The 19,827-nt window shown below is 38.5% G+C and overlaps 2 protein-coding genes across 3 annotated transcripts; both read left to right on the forward strand.

Moving 5' to 3' along the window:
* The first annotated feature begins 694 nt into the window (after nucleotides 1–694).
* LOC120804916 lies at nucleotides 695–5,855 on the forward strand. 2 transcript variants are annotated; one of them, XM_040154655.1, is made up of 5 exons: nucleotides 695–1,207; nucleotides 1,385–1,453; nucleotides 3,437–3,729; nucleotides 4,779–5,076; nucleotides 5,155–5,855. In XM_040154655.1, the coding sequence occupies exons 1-5, from the start codon at nucleotides 994–996 to the stop codon at nucleotides 5,628–5,630; spliced, it is 1,350 nt and encodes a 449-aa protein (XP_040010589.1). In that variant the 5' UTR covers nucleotides 695–993; the 3' UTR covers nucleotides 5,631–5,855. The 2 variants fall into 2 exon arrangements, with proteins under 2 accessions (XP_040010589.1, XP_040010580.1); XM_040154646.1 differs by having other exon boundaries at nucleotides 4,779–5,772.
* Nucleotides 5,856–11,855: 6,000 nt separating this feature from the next.
* Nucleotides 11,856–19,797, forward strand: LOC120785547. The gene is made up of 15 exons (XM_040120348.1): nucleotides 11,856–11,886; nucleotides 13,613–13,843; nucleotides 13,920–13,973; nucleotides 14,074–14,133; nucleotides 14,262–14,395; nucleotides 14,491–14,544; nucleotides 14,640–14,688; nucleotides 14,839–15,093; nucleotides 15,206–15,288; nucleotides 16,293–16,338; nucleotides 16,507–16,515; nucleotides 16,597–16,872; nucleotides 16,979–17,182; nucleotides 17,299–17,425; nucleotides 17,508–19,797. The coding sequence occupies exons 2-15, from the start codon at nucleotides 13,621–13,623 to the stop codon at nucleotides 17,707–17,709; spliced, it is 1,776 nt and encodes a 591-aa protein (XP_039976282.1). The 5' UTR covers nucleotides 11,856–11,886; nucleotides 13,613–13,620; the 3' UTR covers nucleotides 17,710–19,797.
* The last annotated feature ends 30 nt before the right edge of the window (nucleotides 19,798–19,827 follow it).

Genomic DNA, 19,827 nt, shown 5'->3' on the forward strand with positions numbered 1-19,827 from the left:
TGAATTCTCTCACACAGTCATAACTAAGTATTATAAATGTAAGGTTTCAAAGAAGTCCATGACCAAAAATACTCCACTTGTCTACCTGGTGTGCAATAGAAAACGCTTCAGTTTGTACCAATTAAAGGCATAACAGAGACAGTGCTCAGTTAGTATTCTTCCATTTAATTAATTCTAATCAACTGCTGGTGTAGCTTTCTTTTAGTCAGTGTACAGCATTTCAGCTGAACATGCAAAAATGTAAGATTTGTCTATAGGCAAGAAACAATTAAGCGCATAGAATAAAGAATGAATGATAATTTGGGTTTAAATAGAGCTTTTCTTTCAGTGAAAATTTCCTATAACGAGTGCCAAATTACATCGTTTTTTTTTCTCCAGGAAACTATGTAGAAAATTATTATGAAATTAAAAATCTAATGTTTTCAGCAGGACAGCAGACCTATACTTTGAATTGTAATAGGATGAGAAAGACCCAAAATGATGTGAATATATTCCAAATGATCGCAGTCCCAAAAATGAAAGCTTGGGTCCTCTTTTCTGAAACTGATAGCATGATGACGGTTAAATCCTGATACCAATGTCATTTTGAAGCTTTATCTTTTGGTAAATATGTGCTGTATGTGCGGTCAGCTGACGTCACTGTCACAGTCGCCAGCAGCAAATCTGTGCTGGGAGCTGCGCAGCCGCTCTGCGCATCCGTCGGCGGAGGTGGACAGCGCAGCCATTTCCCTGCCCCTCGTGAAAACCGTACAGGGGGGTGGCGTTCGTCCATCGCGCGCGTAACTTACCTGCCGCGCGGGAGCCATGACTTTCGCGGCAAGTACCGGGGCTGAACTCTGTATCACCGACTGAGATCCGCGACCTCCAAACTTTTCTCCCAATTCAACGCCTGCGCAAACACACAGCTCTCTCTCTCGCTCGATCTCTCTCTCTGCCCAAACCCCCCCCCCCGCTCTCCTCCGTTCGGCTTATGTTTTTGTTCCCGTTTCAGCCATGGAGGGGAATCTGCACGGAGGCGGCAGCGACCTCGCAGCGACGCATGTGAAAACTGAAGCGGTGGATGAAAACACATCTGCGCCGGTTCTGGGCAGTCAGGAGCCGGCTGCATGCAGGGGAGGCGGAGGGGGAGGAGGAGTGGATCAGACTGCAGAGGAGCTGGCTGACACAGAGCTGCAAGCAGCCACGACGACTACTTCTGTACTGCTGTGTGAGTGCTCAGATGAGCAGATATATTATCATGTTTAACGTGGCTTTAATCGGTTTTTCGCTACAGTGCAAAATGAGACTGAAGAAACTGCGGAATTTAATATCTGAAGGTTCATTTCCATACAAGTAATGTTATAATTTAACATGTTTTAACTTAACAATATTGTCTAATCATTAGATCCCGTGAGTACCGACCGTTTCTTCACCACATCAGGGGATGGACAAACATACCTGAAGATAGCTCCAGGTAATTTTTACCATCGAGATTGTTGTCAGTGTGAGCTAGAGCTGAAACAATTAGTCGACTACTCAATTAGTGGATAGTCAGCAACCATTTTTAACAAGAAAAAGTAAGTGAAACTTTTGGAATTGCCTGCATTTATGTATAAGTTTTTCTTAAAATATGGTCAGCTCTTCATGTAGGTTACCATAGACACAAACACAATCTATTTTAACGAATAAAAACAAAATCATCTTTTTTTTCCTTTTCCATATTGAATGCATCGCTTAAATAATCACAGTGTATATCGGGAAAAGAATGTGAACCCCTCAGCTAATGACATTAACAGAAGACTAACTGGAGTCAGGGGTTAGCAAGCCTGGATTCCAGTCAATTAAACCAGATTGGAGGTGTGGGTTACAGCTGCTTTGATTTAATAATAAGCACCCAAACATTTTGAGTTTGCTATTCACAAGAAGCATCTGCTGATGTCACAAAAACTAGATCCCAGAAGACTTAGCATCAACAATTGTTGATTTGCATAAAGCTCAAGCATTAAAAAGTCATCTCAAAGAATTTAGGTACTCACCAGTACACAGTCACACAAACTGTCTATGAATGCCAAGGATTTAGTACTGTGGTTGCTTTTCCTAGAAGGTGGCATCCAGCTAAGATGACCTGGCACAACGCAGAACGCTCAGTGAGGTATAAAAGAAGTCCGGAGTAACAACTGAAGGTTTAAAGGCATCTCTGTTCATGAGTCTACCATAGGCAAATCATGGTGCCTGGTGTCCATGGCAGGACACCGCAGAGGAAGTCACTGCTCTCCATAAAAACCCCACTGCCCACCTGAAGCTTGCCAGAGAAGACCTTCACTCTCTACAGCGCAACTGGGAAAATGTTTTGTGGAGTGATGAAACTAAGGTCGGGTTGTTTGGGAAAAACAGGCAGCACTATGTATGGTGCAAAAAGGGCAATATATACCAACATGTAAACATCATCCCAGCGGTAAAGTACTGTTGAGGGAGCTTCATGACTTGGGTCTACCTTGCTGCTTCTGGGCCTGGACAGTTTGCCATCATTGAGGGGAAAATGAATTCCCAGGTTAATTAAGCTACCTTTCAGAATAATGTCAGGGTGGCTGTCCGCCAGCTTGCACCACCCAATCTACTAAATCTACTAAAAAATGACTTCATACAAAGAAAATCTGACTTTTGGAGTGGCCCAGTCAGAGCCCAGACCCAATAGAGATGCTCTGGAATGATCTCAAGAGAGACGTTCACACTAAACATCCAAAGAATATGGCTGAGCTGAAGCAGTTCTGTGGGAAGATTGGTCCAAAATTCCTCCTGAACGTTTTGCAGGTCTGAACCGCAGCTACTGAAAGTGCTAGTTTGCTGACAAATGAGGTTCGATCAGTTATTAAATCGAGGGGTTCGCTTACTGTTTCCACCAGCACTGTGAATTTTTGATGGGTACGTTCAATAAAAAACATGAAAGATAATAATTGTTTGTGTGTTATTGGCTGAAGGAGTTTGTCTATACTTGTAACTTAGATGAAGATCAGGTCACATTTTGTGACTGATTAATGCAAAAAAAAAACAGGTCATTCCAATGGCTTCACTTACTTTTTCCTGCCACTCTATTTTGATAATTTGTCATTTTTGTCAGTTTTCATGCAAAAATTGTGAAACAATGCAAAATGTTCTCTGATTTCAGCATCTCAAATGAGAGAATTTCATGTCATTATAACAAAAAATACTTGTAATACTTAGGAAATTGAAGTCCTTTGTAAAAGTCAAGCACTTAAAAGATGGTTTCTCAGCCCTTTCAGACTCTGCTTTTAGATCCATTACTTATAATAAGAATCTGGTTGAGAGGATAAGGTTTAAGGGCCTTCAATTATAAATCAATGTATCGTTCTTCAATATATCTCCTTCAAAAAGTGACCCAACAGAAACTCTGATTTAAAAAATGTTTTTAATCAGATTCAATTGTGTCCTCCCCCAGCTTCGGTGATGCCACCTGCTCCTTCAGAGAAGATGCTTCCCTCCGGCTCAGATTTCTCCTCCAAAGCCGTTTTGTGTCTGATCGAGGCTGTTGGGCGGCGCTGGGGCCTTTATGAGACTCGGGAACGCTCACAGCTCTTCCAGAGCGTCCAAGAGGAGATGGCTTCTAAGGGGCATGTGCTTCCTGTTGAAAAGATCCGCCGAAAGTGGAATAACCTTATTGTCACATACAAAAGGGTAAAAGACCGCAGCCGGGAGACAGGACACGCGAAAACATCCTGGGAGTTCTTTGATGTAAGTCCAATAGTAAGAAAATAAACCTGAGGATAGGTGCTAGCTTGAGTGCCTTACTGCACTCATTAACATGTTTTGATGCCAGACAGGGAAAATTTCCCCCACGGCTGGATCGAATATGAAAACTCCTTTTTTTTAATTTTTTAATCAGACATTTCTTACAATTTATAAATAATTTTGGGGATGATTTGGACTTGCAGCTGGGTCAAGAAATGGAACTGGATCAGGTCTGAGTTCTAACGGAGACACCAACTTCCACCAGCAAACCATGTTTGTTCTGAGAGCTGTGTATGCAGATGTTTTCTCATCCGTTTTGTATGGAAAGTGGAATTAGTTTGATCAAACCTCTCACTGGCAGACTATTACTCTCTGCTTCTTGTTCTGGACGTTATGAGTCCCTGTCCCCTTGGATGTTCATGTAGAGTCTGTTTACAGCTCTGGAAATGTGAATACTTCTTTTAGTATCGCCTGGTATATTTGAACTTAGAGACTGCCAACCTGGCCCCCTAACGGGTATTGTCTAGTCGAGGTTTAACAACCATTACTTGGTACTGCAGGACTGTCTTTGGGTTTCTCCACATCCCAAAGCAGTATGCCATAGTCTGCATCTAAAGAGTTTTGAGGGTCGTGTCTGACTTACTTTATAGAAATAAAACTCCATAAAGGGTCGAGCAAAAGTGTTGTTTGGCTGACTAGCTATCTTAGCAGGCCGGGCTAACAACCTTCCTACAGTACTTGAGCATTATTTACAAAAGCATGAACTGACCCTTAACTAACAATTTTGATAAGTTTCAGGTCAAGTTAGAAAAATACCAAATTAAGGATGATACAGAGAGCAAAGCCCCTGGCTGGATAATAGCAGTACGCAGCAGTAGCATTAGATATATGAAGCCTAGTGTTTGAATGATCTGCTCTGTGATGTGAACAGGTATGTTCTTGGTGCTGAGAGAGATCAACTGATGGTCAGCTGATCTGTGTGGAACAAATAACTTGAATTGTTTATTTATGTCCTCTTTGCATCTCTTTGTGTCGGCCTTCTCTCACTCTAGTTGATGGATGCCACGCTCTGTGACACTGTTGGCAGTCAGATCATCAACAACAAAAGAAACAAAGGTGGCAGCACTGTTTCTACACTGCCCTGTCCTTTGGCAAAAATCGCTGCAAAACCACAGCCCAGCACCATTATCCGCCCTCATGGTGACTTTGCTACGACTGGCGGTGTGGAGTCAGGTCAGGGAGCCACCACCAGTCAAATCATCAGTAGCACTGCCGCCATGACATCAGTGACTACAGCAACCATCAGCCAACCAAATGCTCCAGAGGTCAAGCCCCTGATCGTCCTCAATGGTGACATTGTTACAACCAGTATTCACCCAGGCACCATTGTGCCATCTCCATCTTTTATCTCCTCGCCTTGTTTTACAGAAACAGCCTCAACTTCTCCTTCCCTTGGCTCTACCAGTAACACGGACCTCAACACATCTCGCTACCTAAGCCGTAAAGCTCCATCCTTCTCATCAGGTGTCATACCTTTTTGTCTTAGTGCGGCGCCAGTCAGCAACAATCAGAATCTCCATGGCCTCTCCTCCTCATTACCCGCTATGTCCTCCTGTCTAACTTCTTCTGCTGCCACCATGTCAGGAACTGAAGGACAGAACCAGAAAGGAAACGAGGAGCAAAGCAGCACCGCCTTGCGCCAGGAGATTCTGAAGCGACAGGAGGAGCAGGCCTACCTTGATCGAGTTGCTTGCCGGAGGGTTGAGGCCAGAGAGAAGAGGCGTGAGAGGAGGGAGGTGAGGATGGCAGATTCCCTGGGCAGGATAGCCACAGCCCTGGAGCTGCTCTCCTCCAAACAGGACACAGTCATTGCCCTACTGCAGAGACTGGCTGATCGGAAGTGATGTCAGATGAAAGGCTGGAAAGGGGCTCTTGAACCTTATTTTTCCACCCTGAGATCATGCTTATGAAAACACTCAAACATAATGGAAACATTTAATAAAATCATATGAATTGCTGACTTTCCTAAATTAAGGATAAATGAAATGGTGTGTTATTGTTACATGCTTTACATTTTAGTGTCAATGAGAGTCAATGCACCGACATCCAATAAAATCATTCTCCTCAAATGCACAGTCAATAATATTTTTACTGGGTGAGCTACACTGTAAAGATTTTTGTTTGGGGCAATCCTTTAAGAAAATTAACTAGGAATTATTACCATGTATACCAAGTATTTCTATAGAGAAAGTTAGAGCTAACATTTCATAATAAAATGAGCAGTGGTAGATGAATACTCAGATCCTTTAGTAAAAGTATCAATACCACAATGTAAAAATACTCCATTACAAGAAAAAATTTATCAAGCTAAATGTACATCAAGTGAAGAAGTAAAAGTACTTTTTCTATATAAAAATGGCCCCTGTGACTGATATATTTAGGTTTACGTTAATTGGCAACACTCCAATATATTTTAATATACAGCATAGAGCATATCAGATTTTGTCAGGGATAGAACGTTAAGTCCTGGTCGTGAATCTATGAAGATTTCAGTTTGATACACTAGCTCTGGTATTGCGACTATGAGTTTTTCCCACCTTCTTCAAATGATTTAAAAGGAGAGGGGTGCACTTCTGTCCATTATCTTAAAAGCCATGGCTCCTTGGCTCAGGTCTGAGGAAGACTTTCACCAGTTTGGTTTGTTCTACTTGGAGTTTCTGTTTCAGCCTTTTTGTAAGGGCCCTATATCAAGAACTCACACTATAGTCAAAATAACACTGGACTAGACAGGATGCTAAGACCTTTAGGCTGTTTCTGTCCAGCAAGTTTGCCTTCCTGGCTAGACATCTAGTTCTGGCATTTACTTTGCCTAGTAATTTAAAAGCCATTGAAGCACCACCTAGGTTTTTATCAAGGATGCAGCCCAAGTAGTTAACCCAGTATTTTGAGAATACTGATTCTCGCTATATCACTATCTATCCAACCCAGATTCCTTACTCAGCCAAGACTTTGATCCAAATAAGATTGTCTCTTACCTAAGTGTAAAAGAAGCCTGAAAACTAACAGCCGGTTCCTTATTCTATTAAACTCATTGACTAAAACCTGCTGAATCTTCACTTCATCTCTATGAGAGACCAAGATAGCTCTGTCATCTGCATATAAAAACAAAGGACTTGATAGATAATTCTGATGCATTCATTCATGGTGGAATTGCTTACAACTCAGATATATCAAAAACTATGTTATATGCTTATTACGTTTTTTAAATTTAAAATCTTAATTTGAAAAGTAACTGGTAAATGTCGTGGAGTAAAAAGTACAACATCCTCGTGAAGTAGACCTATGAAGTAGCTTGAAATGGAAAAACTGAAATACTAAAGTACTCATACCTGAAAGTTGTAATTAAGTCCAGTAATTGAGCAACTGTACTTATTTACAGTAGAGTACAAATTAACTTTGACATACTATACCTTCTATACCATTTTTAAGTCAAAGTCTGTGGTCCTATATACTAGACACTGAAAACACTGTAGATCTCTCTATTAGGACATCTTCAAAATCAAAAAGTGTTCATACGCCTTTGGGGTCTTCATCAGAGTGATATAGAGTGATTCCGTGTTCCATGATCCATAATCAAAGTTTTATTCACTGCAAGAATTAATTCACTGCAATGAGTGAAGCAATAGTCTGAACCCTGACTATCATTGAACACTTAATTAGAGTTTACAGTATGTAGCTTTAATTTGGTTTAAATCACTTGACAGCCACTGCAAAAGAATGGTTTCATAGCACTGTATTTCTACTTAAAATCATTACTATTTCAAAAGTAAAAGTTTTATTGCACAATACTCTTATGCCAGTAATCATCTTCTGGGAGAACATTTTTAGCCCCTTGAACCTGTAAACCTGTGGAACCACTGAGCCGGTGACCTGCCCTAATGACATTTCCTCCTACTTTCACTACAATTCTACTCATTGTATAATGTGTTTTCTAGGGCACAGCGGCAAGGAGCAAGCTGTGGAGAGAACTGATTTGAACAAAGAAACTTCACAAAGACCAGTCAGAATTTGAGAATACATGCCCCGAGGACCAGTTAGCTGGTAGCCTGAAACTATTGTTCACACTGACATGATACAGTCTGTGGCAGCTTTGGTGGTAACACAGTAGCATGATCTGCTTCTGCCATGACCACTGACAGCATGCCTGATCCAGAACAAAAGGACATGGGTGAACGTAGGTATGAAAATGAACCCATAATCCTTCTTATATTTATTTTCGTCCATTAAAATAAAGCACTGTTTTAGTTAATGTTTCTATTAAAATAGAAACCTTTACCAAAGACCACATTAGCTAAAGCTAAAGCTAATATGGTGGTTTAAAATCAGATGGGACAACTGTAGCCACTCACCATATTGTTCATCTCATGAAAGGAGTTATTTTTGAATCAGGAAGGAAGCTAACAGCAGCTGCAGGCAGGTTAGAAAAAAGGTCAGGGTACTTTATATCTAATCACCTCATGTCTTGCTTTGGTCTCAGTTATAGTGACACTTGGTGTCATCACTCCTCTGCTTTCCTTTGCATATGCAATTTCAAAGAGATTTGGAGTGTAAACATCCTAATATGGCAAAGTAAATAGTGTTAATTCTACATGATGAACCTTTAAAAGCACATATTTTACAGTCCCATAGATACAAGTCATTAGGATCTACACTCCTCTTTAGGTAGGTCAACAATGACCTTTATTAGAGTTAATAGATTTTGTTAATAATTAATATGCTATCTTGATATTTTTGTGCAAAATAAGTATTTGAATTCCACACAAGAAAAAGATTTGCAAGGTTCATGAGTCAATTTTAACTCATTTTTAAAGATAAAAGCAGGAAATATATGCATTTATGACAAACTACCTCTTCCTGTCTGTGATCATTACACACTGATATATTACATTTTACACAGTTGTTTACTTTACAGTCACTTTTTCTTGGGCAGATCTGACATAATTTTTCTTGACCGTGTTTTGGTGCAACCCAACCACCTCCCCACTGCTTTGGGTTGACAGTCAGGGCCAGCCTCATGTGGTCCAACATGCTCCTTAGTAAGCTGAGAAAACACTGCAATATTGGAGTGAATGTCTGGACCGTCTTCATCTGAGACGTCAGATTCTAACCCCAGCACTGATACCTCATCACTATTTCAGATGTGTATCTATCAGACATGTCAACACTAAAAAAAATACAAAACCAAGAGAATGTTTCAAATGGTACATCAAGGAGGAGTAAAATTATAAACAGTGTGTCATCAAATATAGGTTAATTAAAGGTACACTTATCATCAAATTATTGAACTAACAAATATTACAGTAAAAGTTTAGTCTTACTCTCTTAGAGTTTAGACTTTAGTGATAACATTATTTACTGAAATAAATATCGACAACAATTACATGTTTCAAATATAAAATCATCATATGCTGTGTAATACACTTGAGTGATAATGGTAATGGCAGTAGCGATGTGGTTTACAGTAAATACTGTATACACCTGACAGAAATAACTGATAAAGATGCACCTCCATATGAAATGCATATGGGTCATTTTATACCCGCTATGGAAATTTTTGCCAATGATACAAAAACTATAAATTTTCAATGATGGGATGTAAAAAAAATCCAAGATTTTTCCTGGAATACCTGGAATATGACCCGCTGAATTTTTTTGTCACAAAAACGCAAAAAAAATAAAGGACCAGCCAGGTCATTCTTGCAAAACCTACTGTATGCTGCTGTCTAAGGGTTAAAATGTGACAGTTAAACACCCCATTATGGCATATACACCACCACATACTGCACCATGCACCACATTCAGTGTATCAACCTGTGCTGTACACTTCCATCAGCAACAAATGTTGAATATCTGAAATGTTTTGTATTTGCAACATTGTGATGACACAACATAAATGTGACACTATTTGCACACTTGAATAAAGATATCTGGGCTTATACCAGAAAGATAGAAAGTCATAGAGGTGATTGTATTTTGTAATAAAATGTTTTTTTCTAATTTCTTGGATTGACAGACAAGCCCTAGAGGATCATGCCTCTTGGGAAGAGTGGAGCAGGCAAGAGCTCAAGTGGGAACACACTCCTCGGGAGACAGGTGTTTAAATCAGACATGAGTGTGACAACAGTCAGCCGATCCTGTGAAATGGAGGTTGGGGCAGTTGGGAATGTGCCTGTTGCTGTGATCGACACAGCAGGGCTTTTCGAGACAGACCGCAACAAGGAGGAAATGTTATGAGAGATTCTGAAGTGTGTCAAATTCCTTGAACCCGGACCTCATGCCTTTGTATTAGTAGTTCCTTTAGGAAGGATGACTCAGGAAGATCGAGATACCTACACGGTGATCGAAACAATGTTTGGCCCAAGAGTGTGGGACGACGCCATTGTGCTGTTCACCCATGGCGATCGTCAGCCAGGGAAAAATTAAATGACATCATCACTGAGAGTGATGAAGAAGAACCTGGGGAGAAAAGAGGAGCACGAAGCAAGACTGACTGCAGAGAAGCAGATTATCATGATTGGATATTAATCCCCCTGTTCCCGGTAGCAGTGGGTCTACTGATAGGTTGCGCTTCTCATCCGGTAGAATATGTGTGGGGCTGCTGGCAGTAACAATTATTTTCTTTAAGGAGTTTCCACAATTTTCCAGAAAAATACCATGGCTCTCTAAGAAAACTAAATAGGTCGACTTTGAGATATGTAGTTATTAGCCATCTATTATTCAAGTCTATGATGGATGTTCGCTGAATGTAAGGTTTTATTCCAAAGAAATTGTCTTGAAAACAGACATGGCACAGACATGCATCAGTCTGTAAATATTAAAAGAAAAATAACATTTTTTTTTAATTTTTATAGCTTTCTTGCTCCTTCATGATTAAGACTTAATCCACAACCTGTAAAAAATGCTAATATATTGGGTCTGAAGTGGATTTAATAATGTTTAATGATAGTGATAACACTAACAATAACAATAGTAATAATAATAATAATAATAATAATAATGTTTTATCATCAACACATACAGAAATTATGTGGAAATGTATTTATTTTTTATTATCTTGTAGTAATATGTAGTAATATTCAGAGGATCTCACAGTGAACGCTGTCGTGGTCTGACTTGAGCCCACCAAGTTCTGAACACCACCTTGACCTTCAGACCCCGCCTTTGAACCACTGCCCTAGGTCACAAGTGTAGTCTGGGTGACTGTGGTCGGGTTAACAGTCGATCCCTTGTCCCCAAGTTTCAGCAAAGAGAGGAAATAAGCCTGCTGCATTTCAGGATGGGGGAGAGGCTGGACAAATCAAGAGGGGGATGAGATGGGGGGGTTAAGGGTCAAATACTGTATATAGGTCATATTGGTTCAAGATCTTTTCTTTCGCTTGACTTATGATAATCTAAAATTTAGGTGTTTTCCTATTTAGATGAGTTATTATTCACGATTGATAAATCTGCCGATGAACACTCTTATTCTGTTTGCTCATGATCTATGAATGCTTTTTATTTGTTTACTATGATTTGAACAATGTAATGCTAGCACTAGACATTCAATGTGATGTTTTACCTTTTCCTCTTATTATATTCTAATTGATTTGAAATTGCGCCATTGTGATGTTTCTTTTATTACAGTTTAAATTGTTTTGAAGACATCTGTTCTTTTGTTACATATGAGGAATTTTTACTGTTCTTATAGTTAATTCTGTCTTGTGACTAATTTAATCTACTTATGATTGATGACTGCTAATTCCTCTAAACAATAATTGATTAACTAGTTGTTGATTTATTAGTGATTTTAACTTTCTTAGTAGTTATTCAGCTCACAGATGATGTATAATGGATGCATTTAAAATCTGTTTTGACGTATGATTTGCACATATTCACTTTCGTGTTCATATTTTTGATGTCAAGTATGAAATAAAATCCCAATTCCCAGTTCTTTTCTCCATCAGAAGCTAATTTTCATATTACAGAGCACTCTGGTGGCAGTTTGATGAGAATAACTTCAATAACATTCAGCTTATCCCCCTAGTGGTGATTCAGTAATTTTGTGGGTGTGTCTGCCACAAAAAGTTTGAGTTTCATTTCCTAGTTTAAGGGGCAGCAGAGGTAAGTCACTTCTTTGCGATTTTATCTGTTGTTACTGTGGTAATCTTTGACCAAATTTAAATCTGTTTTCTGGTTTCATGTACTGTAGTTTTGTGAAACAATTCTACATGGAGATGATCAAAACATAAACACACCCTGCGTGTTTGCTGAACTATGCCTGCACAAGTCAGCAGCAGCCAGTGATGGGTTAAGGTGTTATTGTATAAAGTCATAGTTGAAACCGTGCATCAGTGAAGACACATAGGCGATTTTATTCTATTTTTCCCAGTCAGATGTGGCATCTTGGACAAGTTTATTTCATTTGAAAGTATGTCCACAGTACCATATCTCGCTGTATGCTGTATGTGGCATCATAGACATGTATGTTGAATAATCCTGATGGTCTAAATGTTTTAGCCCTCTCCACAGGTCTAGAAATAACACTCGGGGGGAGAAATATTTAATATTATGACCTAACATAATAAAATATGACTATGACCAGACTATGATCAGATTGTATTGTGTATCATTGTCAAATGATGAGTGACGTAAATTCAAGCTCCATTGGTGAAAACCACCTCAAAACCAGTTTAGAGGCCACTGCTTCACAGACATCTTTCAGGAAGCAGAGTGGCAGCAGGATATTTCAGCTTCCTTTTTTGGCTTTTTTTTTTGCGTGCAGAGCAGAGCAGAGAGTTACTTAATACTAAAGCGTAAGCCATCTACAGTAATAAGAAAGTGACTGATGAAGTGCAGCTTATTAAAAATAGCGCTTTCTTGCTGCTGATTTTAGAAATTTGCGAGACTTCCATGAGAAACCACAGTATTTTAGCGGTTGGCATTGGTCCTAAAATTGATAGGTGCAATTTGGCATATTTATTTACACGCAAATTCTTAAAAACAAAGAAATGACAAGAAGTAACCTGTCCCCCAGAGTGTGAGACCAGTGTCTGGAACACTTACAGTCCTGACCGAAATGTATTAATTTGGAAAAGAGGTGGAGAGTTATATATTGCATACAAAATGTATGAATATGCACCTTAAGTAAGTTAGATATGAACAGTGTATCATACATTTACAGTGAACATATTGGTGAGTGAGGATGTGTGTATGCGTGTGTGACCTGTTAATCAGTTTCACAGATGGCCCATGAGAGAGATTGTGTCCCTAATGATGATTTATGAATAGGCCATAAACACATCTGTGTACCGAAATGGTAACAATAAAAATAATAATAATATCAATAATAATAATAATAATAATTATACTCATAATAATCATAATAACCATAACAATAATACTAAATTATGTAAGAAATGACTTCGTTTTAGAACATATAAACTCCCTGGATACAACCTAGTGTGACACTGGGAGGATAGATTGGGAAATCACAAACAACTTTGCAGGGGAAGATTGAAATAAAACAAAAAGCAAAAAAACTGAATTATCAGGTAAATTAGATTAAAAAATAAAAATAAAAAAAATAAAAATTGGTCTTGGAGCCATGTAGCTAGAAGGGCACAGTGTAAACAGAGCACAGGAACATGATCCCTCACTGGCTTCCCAACTGGTAATATTGACTAAACAAAAAGCACCACTGTCAGCAACTCAAACCAGGACTGTGCAGTGGTGGCCAAATACTACTTACTAGTTAGGAAAAAGGCCTTTCAACAGATATGCAAAGAATAAAGTTATGAAAGAAACAACTTCACTAAAAGCTGTGTTTTTTTTTTATTTATTCATAAAGAGAACCAAATGAAGAGGACGAGAAGTTGGATTAGACTCATTAGTGATGAAGAAAAAGAAGATAAGGACAGAAGAAATAGCCTAAGGAAAAGAAAGAGAATCACATATATTGCAGAGGACGATGATGAGGAGGAAGACACGGAGGAAGAAGACGAGGAGGAAGATCAGCAAGACAACGAGCAGCTAAGCCCAGCTACTCTGAAAACCCATAATCAGAGGGAACAAGAAAATAGTGAGTATTTAGAGCCTGAGACTGAGAATCCATTTTGCTTTTTTTTTTTTAAATATAAATGTGTTTTTGACAAAAGATTCCAAGATGAAGACTAAAAAAACAAGAGTCCCTCACCAGAATCTGTTGAAAGGTGCAGTAAATTCTTGTAAATTTTCTACAGTATTGCTAATGAACAAAACTGTGTGTGCAACACCTGTATAGGCATTTATGTCAATTCATGCAAAATCTAGGACTTCCTGTAACCTGTGGAGACAAAAAGGGCTTCCTGGATGCAGTAAAGCTGGACGGGGGTAAGCTGAAACTAATATTTGTTTAATTTACCTCATAATTTATAAAGAAGTAAAAACATCTATTCTTCTCCCTCTGTTCCTATATCATTTTCCCTTGTTGTTTCTAATTTGTTTTGCCGTATATTTAGGTGAGGAATGTATTTGGTGTGAGGGCTCCTGGTTCGCTCCCCCTGCCTTCGAGGACTTTGGGGGGAAAGGCTCCAGTAGAAAATGGAAAGCGACTATTTTCCATGAAGACCAACCTCTGCAGATTTTGTTTGAAGTCAGACTTTTTTTTTTTTTTGTCTAGTGTTCTTTTCTTTATTTAAGAAACTGACAACCAACACTAAATAAACTAACCTTTCACAATTATCACAGAAAGGGATATTAACCACTAAGGGATTTAAAAGGACACGAACTGAAACTACAAAGGTAACTTAACTTAAGAATATGGTATTGATTTTGTTCAAGAAATTTATGCAACTTTGACACTGTATGTCATAAGATTTTTTTCTTTATTCCCCCAGCCAAAGAAAATTCTGTCATCAAATCTAAAATCAGAGAGCCCCTCTGAAGGTTTGTCTGCACTTTCTTGTAACTGCACCTCAAACCAGAAATTGATTTAAACATTAAGCAGATTGCATGCCAAGTTACTATTATTTATTTGATACTAAGTAGTACTTAACAGTTTCTTAAAGTGTACACATTGTTGTATCCCTGTCAAAGCATCAGAAATACAATCCGCATATGAAACTGAGGAAGATGATGTTAAAGATAATCGGCTTCCAGGCAGTGACAATCTGGCACTGGAGACAGAGGAGGCAGAGGAAGAAAGGGTAGGGACTGAAAATGGAGAAGAGGGTGTAGACTCGGGAGATGACAAGAGTAAAGAAGAGGAAGATAAGTTGGAAAAAGGAGAAATGGAAGATGAGAATTTGCCTGCTGTTATCGATAACAAAGATGACAACAGGGTTTTTGAAGGTGATTTTTCCCACAGGAATCATCATCTGTAGAAACACTATTATTGAAATGAATGTAGGCATGTTAGGCTGCTTCTATGTGGATGCAGCCTATATCACTCTTGTCCTTTCAGAAAACGAGACAAATCTGATCATTTCAACATCTGTGAAAAATGCATTGCAGACAGTAAAAATTGTCATCGAGAGGCTCCAACAGGTAAGATGTAGAGAAATTGTGGAGTTGATGCTTTCTTTGTCTCAAAACACCTCAAAAGCATTTCATCATGCTAACAACAGTACACAAATGTTCCCCTCAGGATGACCTGTAATAACTATGGCACTCCCTTAACTTTTCATCTAACACCACCATCAGGTCAAAACTTTAATAGGCGACTACTTTGAAATTCCCATGAGCCTCAGCTGTACTTTGTGTTAAGTGCTACTTAGCAAATGTTAGCATGCTAATACACTAAACTAAAATGGTGAACATGGTAAACACTATCTGTAAATATGCCTGTTATAACATTGCCATTATGGGCATGATAGCATGCTAATGTTAGATTTTAACTCAAAGCAACGCCGTGTCTAAGTATAGTCTGAAGTTGCATTCAGACAGAAAGCGAAGAAAAAATTACAGCCTTACATCTGCTATGAAAAGTCAGAATGTGGCAGTCACAGCAATTCGTGCGACTGTGTGTCTGCTCGTGTCTTTCCATTGTGTTCATACAGTCTGGTCTCAACACACATAAAGTCGCTAGCATGACTGTAGTCTTGTATTATTATTTTAAAAAAGTACAACCATGGACAGACATTCATTTAATAACTACCATTTCAAATTGATCCAGAAGTTGTTTAATAATAATCATATGGTAATAAAAAAAACTATACTGCACATTGTTTACCCAGCACACTTTGTTTCTTTTTACTGGAATTGTCAAATTATTGCTTTTTTTCTGCAATTTACCTGCCATTCAAAATAAATACTGTGGACTTTTGGACTTTTAAAAAATAACCACAACAAAATACAATAAAGAGTCCTACATTTGTGACACCTGACGTAACATGGTATGCATGTCATTTACTCATCTTATGGAGGCTTTTTATTGACTCCAGATAAACAGAGAATCAGCTACACAGAGGAACTGAAGATACTCTTCATACTGTGCTCTGTTGGTGATGATAGAATAGTGGTCTCATGATTCTGTATGTGCTCTGATTCAGGCCAAGAGTGATCATCAGTCCAAATGCACGGAGAATGCAGAAGAAGGTTTGTAAATGTTATTGTCCAACTTAAGCAAACAGGAGTTATGTGTGTGATTAAATCAGTCTGATTTGTAGGGTGAGGCTCAAAGTCCAGAAAGCTAACTCAACAGTATTATTTTACTTTGTGACTTGAGCAATTGTGTTGTGTAACCTCAGTTTTGTTTGTGAACAGACAGTTGGGGTAAGCCATTGGATGAGGACTCAAAGAGTGGAGTGGAGAGACAACACAACTGTTCGATAATAAATGTCCCCTCCTTTCCAGCAGCCACACACTCTGGTCCCTCGCAGATGTCTAATGTCCCATCCATTGTTCCAGATGTTAAGGAAGAAAACGGAGAGGGGATCACACAATGTGATGAAAGAAAACATGGACAGACAGAAATCAAAACTGACACAGGAAATCCGCCAAGACCTCTATCTGTGCCAGCTACCTCAGACATCAAACCTAACATTGTTAATAAAACTGAAGACACCGGATCAATCACCGACCACACTGCCAACCTCAATACCTCCTCTGTGCCGTTAGGCGACATAAAAGGTTAGCATAACATTAAGATTTAACAGTTCTTTTAGTGGTAAGATGATTTACGATTTCAAGGATGTGTTCTAATAATCATTTATTTGAAATTTTGTGTCCTGCAAAGCTGACTGGGAGGAGAAAGAAGATGGAGCGTTGGAAACAGGGCATTCTAGAAACAAGGAGAAAAAATGGAAGAGAAAAGAGCATCTTGATATGTCAAGCTCTGAAGCCAGCATTCAACCCTTTGCAACTGGAAATATCAGAGATGTCACCTCAAACACAGTAACCACACAGCAGAATATTAAGGATGAAAGCATAGAGGCAATGAGTGAGTTGTTCAGAAACTATAAGTTATATGGTATGTGTTTTGTTGTCTTTTTTGTGTTATTATTTGTGCAAGATTGAAAATACATATACAATATATGTTTTCTACTAACCTTGCAGGCCCTTCCAATAAACTTCAGAGTGTGCTGGTTCAGTGTAAACATGATAACCTGGGGCACACAGACACCTCAACCTACAGCCATGATGCAGCACAATTACAAATTAAAGAAATGAAGCAAGAGACAAGGTAAGGTCTAATTATCACATTATTTGGATTAATGAAGATGCTTAATTGATATCCACAGCCATAAAATATTTTTCTTCTGCAGGCATCCACAAACAACCCAAGCCTCAGACAGCACTTATTCCTCAGACATGGAGGAGGGTCTGTCCTCTAGACCTTCCACTAGCATTAATCATGTTACAATGGACCTTGATCAATTAAAGAGAGAGAAAATAAAATTGCAACTGAAAGTTTTAAAATTACAAGAGGAATATTACGCTCTGAAAATAAAGGAGTTAAAAAAGTGACCTTTTTTCAGTGGAGACTAGTTGTAAAGTTGAAATTAGTGTATGGAAAAACTGGTAAAAACCTGCATGGTGAGCATAAATTCAAAATTTTAAGTTGTTTAAAGGTCTGGGAAAAACCTTTAAAGGAAAACTTGAGCTCTCCCAGAACATGTTAGTCAGAGTTGTGTTGGGCACAAATTGACAAACAGCATTTACAACAACTTGGGCGGTTACCTTTGAAGGATAGAGCCATACAATTACAACTGAACTGATTAATGATACCTGTAACAGCAGAGCCCCTTAGTATCCCGAAGACCACTGTCGTAAAGTTGGGAAAACTCACGCCCATGAAACTACAGCCAGTGTTGCTGACTTGTGCTTGCAGAGGTTCAGTACCAACATGGGTAGTTGGTCCTTTAGAAATTAGAACATGTCACCTCTGCACAATAAAAACATAAGTAACCAACACAGTTTTAGAAACAAAGTTAGATTGTGGGTTATGGGAAATTTGAAGTGTAAGCTCATCATTTCGGCTACTTTGTATGTAATTCTTATATATGAGTAATATTTTGGTTGATTTTTACTGTTGATTTTATTGCTGATTATATACCTTGTATTTCTTAGAAGAGTCTGATTGTAGTATGCTGTCGCTGAGGTACCTGGACTCCTGCATCAGTGCTGTTTTGTTTACATTAAGGCCCAGGATGGAAATGACTTTTGGACTTTTTTGTATTATTCTTCACCTGGGTTCCTCCCTCTCTTTGTGTCAGATAAACAAAACTAAACTACAAACGTTGATAAGATTATGGTCAACTACAATTACAGCCCAACAGTTGTATGCCTCAGCCAACCCAGTTGCTAGAAATATGGTCACAATCTCCCTTTCTGTTCCTGAGTTATGGCGTTGAACAAAAGGCCAGAAAAGTGTTTTTGCATAACATTATCATCTCACAGTGAAGTTGACCTTTGACCTTTTGGATATAAAATGACATCAGTTCATCATTTTATCCTATTGGACATTTGTCTGAAAATTTGTCATAATTCATAAAGCGTATAAATTCTTTGACAAAAAGAGGCTTTGTGAAGTCATAGGGACCTTGACCTTTGACCACTAAAATCTAATCAGTTCCTCTTTGAGTCCAAGTGAACGTCTGTGCCAAATTTGAAGAAATTCCCTCAAGCCGTTCCTGAAGTATTTCCATCTGTGTCTGCTTTCCCTCAGTGTAAAGCAGAGGCATTAACTTGCTGTTAACTCAAAAGCAAAAGGTGTGTTAACCCCAACACACCCTTCTCTGAAATGTGTACACGTCTTTGTCTGAACACAATCTCCGATTTATGCCACACACCTTGCGTCAGTGTGTTAATATAACTATTAGGCCTACAACCAATTGTAGCTGAGTAAAGAAAACAAATAAGTGGAACAGGACCATATGATAAATTACAGCATTTAAACTTCATATTCAGCATGTTTTGAGGAATGTTAATGCTTGTCTTACCACAGCTGCATAACTCACTGTAAATATTAATAATTATTGTTTATCCCTTTTATTTTCATATAGTGCAAGTTATGAAAAATGAATTACTCATGGCCTTTGCCCATATTGTGGTTGCTCAGGGAGAAAAAAAATATAGTAGTAGTAATAGTTAATTATAAGTAGTTAATAAATATTTGTCTGTAAAATTTGAGCAGATTTGTTTCACATTCTGCAGAACACTAAAAATAAGTGGAGGAAGTTGAACATTTGAAAAAGACAAATGGGTAGGCATTGAATTCGAGAAAAGAAGTATATTGTATTAACTGAATCATGCATTTATGAGAAGACCAGGCTCATGCTCCTGTAACAATGATCAGAGGTACAGTGTTACGCGACACATATGACAAGGACAGGTATCAACAGTCACTGATGTAACGAAACAGTCTGGAAATGCAGCAATAATGAAATATTTTGGGGTATCTTTGTAATTTACTGGCTCTTTTACTTGGTTGATTTTATATGTTAGTATAACACATCTTAGTAAAAATGTTTTCAGTTTTTGGAAAGGAAATTTATCTTTGGAAAATCTGATATTGTAACCTGAGAACATTTTCAACTGACAAATATTTGAAATAAAATAAAAATACTACTTTATTTCCTATTG

Source organism: Xiphias gladius, chromosome 3 (genome assembly GCF_016859285.1).
Source record: "Xiphias gladius isolate SHS-SW01 ecotype Sanya breed wild chromosome 3, ASM1685928v1, whole genome shotgun sequence".
Taxonomy (NCBI): domain Eukaryota; kingdom Metazoa; phylum Chordata; class Actinopteri; order Istiophoriformes; family Xiphiidae; genus Xiphias; species Xiphias gladius.

Bases quoted from the DNA above. Each gene is read 5' to 3' on its own strand.
- LOC120804916 (XM_040154646.1), top strand. From the start codon at position 994: ATGGAGGGGAATCTGCACGGAGGCGGCAGCGACCTCGCAGCGACGCAT. The intron at 1,208-1,384 runs GTGAGTGCTCAG...TCTAATCATTAG, and splicing joins GACTACTTCTGTACTGCTGT to ATCCCGTGAGTACCGACCGT. The intron at 3,730-4,778 runs GTAAGTCCAATA...CTCTCACTCTAG, and splicing joins CATCCTGGGAGTTCTTTGAT to TTGATGGATGCCACGCTCTG.
- LOC120785547 (XM_040120348.1), top strand. From the start codon at position 13,621: ATGAAGAGGACGAGAAGTTGGATTAGACTCATTAGTGATGAAGAAAAA. The intron at 15,289-16,292 runs GTAAGATGTAGA...GCTCTGATTCAG, and splicing joins TCATCGAGAGGCTCCAACAG to GCCAAGAGTGATCATCAGTC. The intron at 17,183-17,298 runs GTGAGTTGTTCA...CTAACCTTGCAG, and splicing joins TGAAAGCATAGAGGCAATGA to GCCCTTCCAATAAACTTCAG.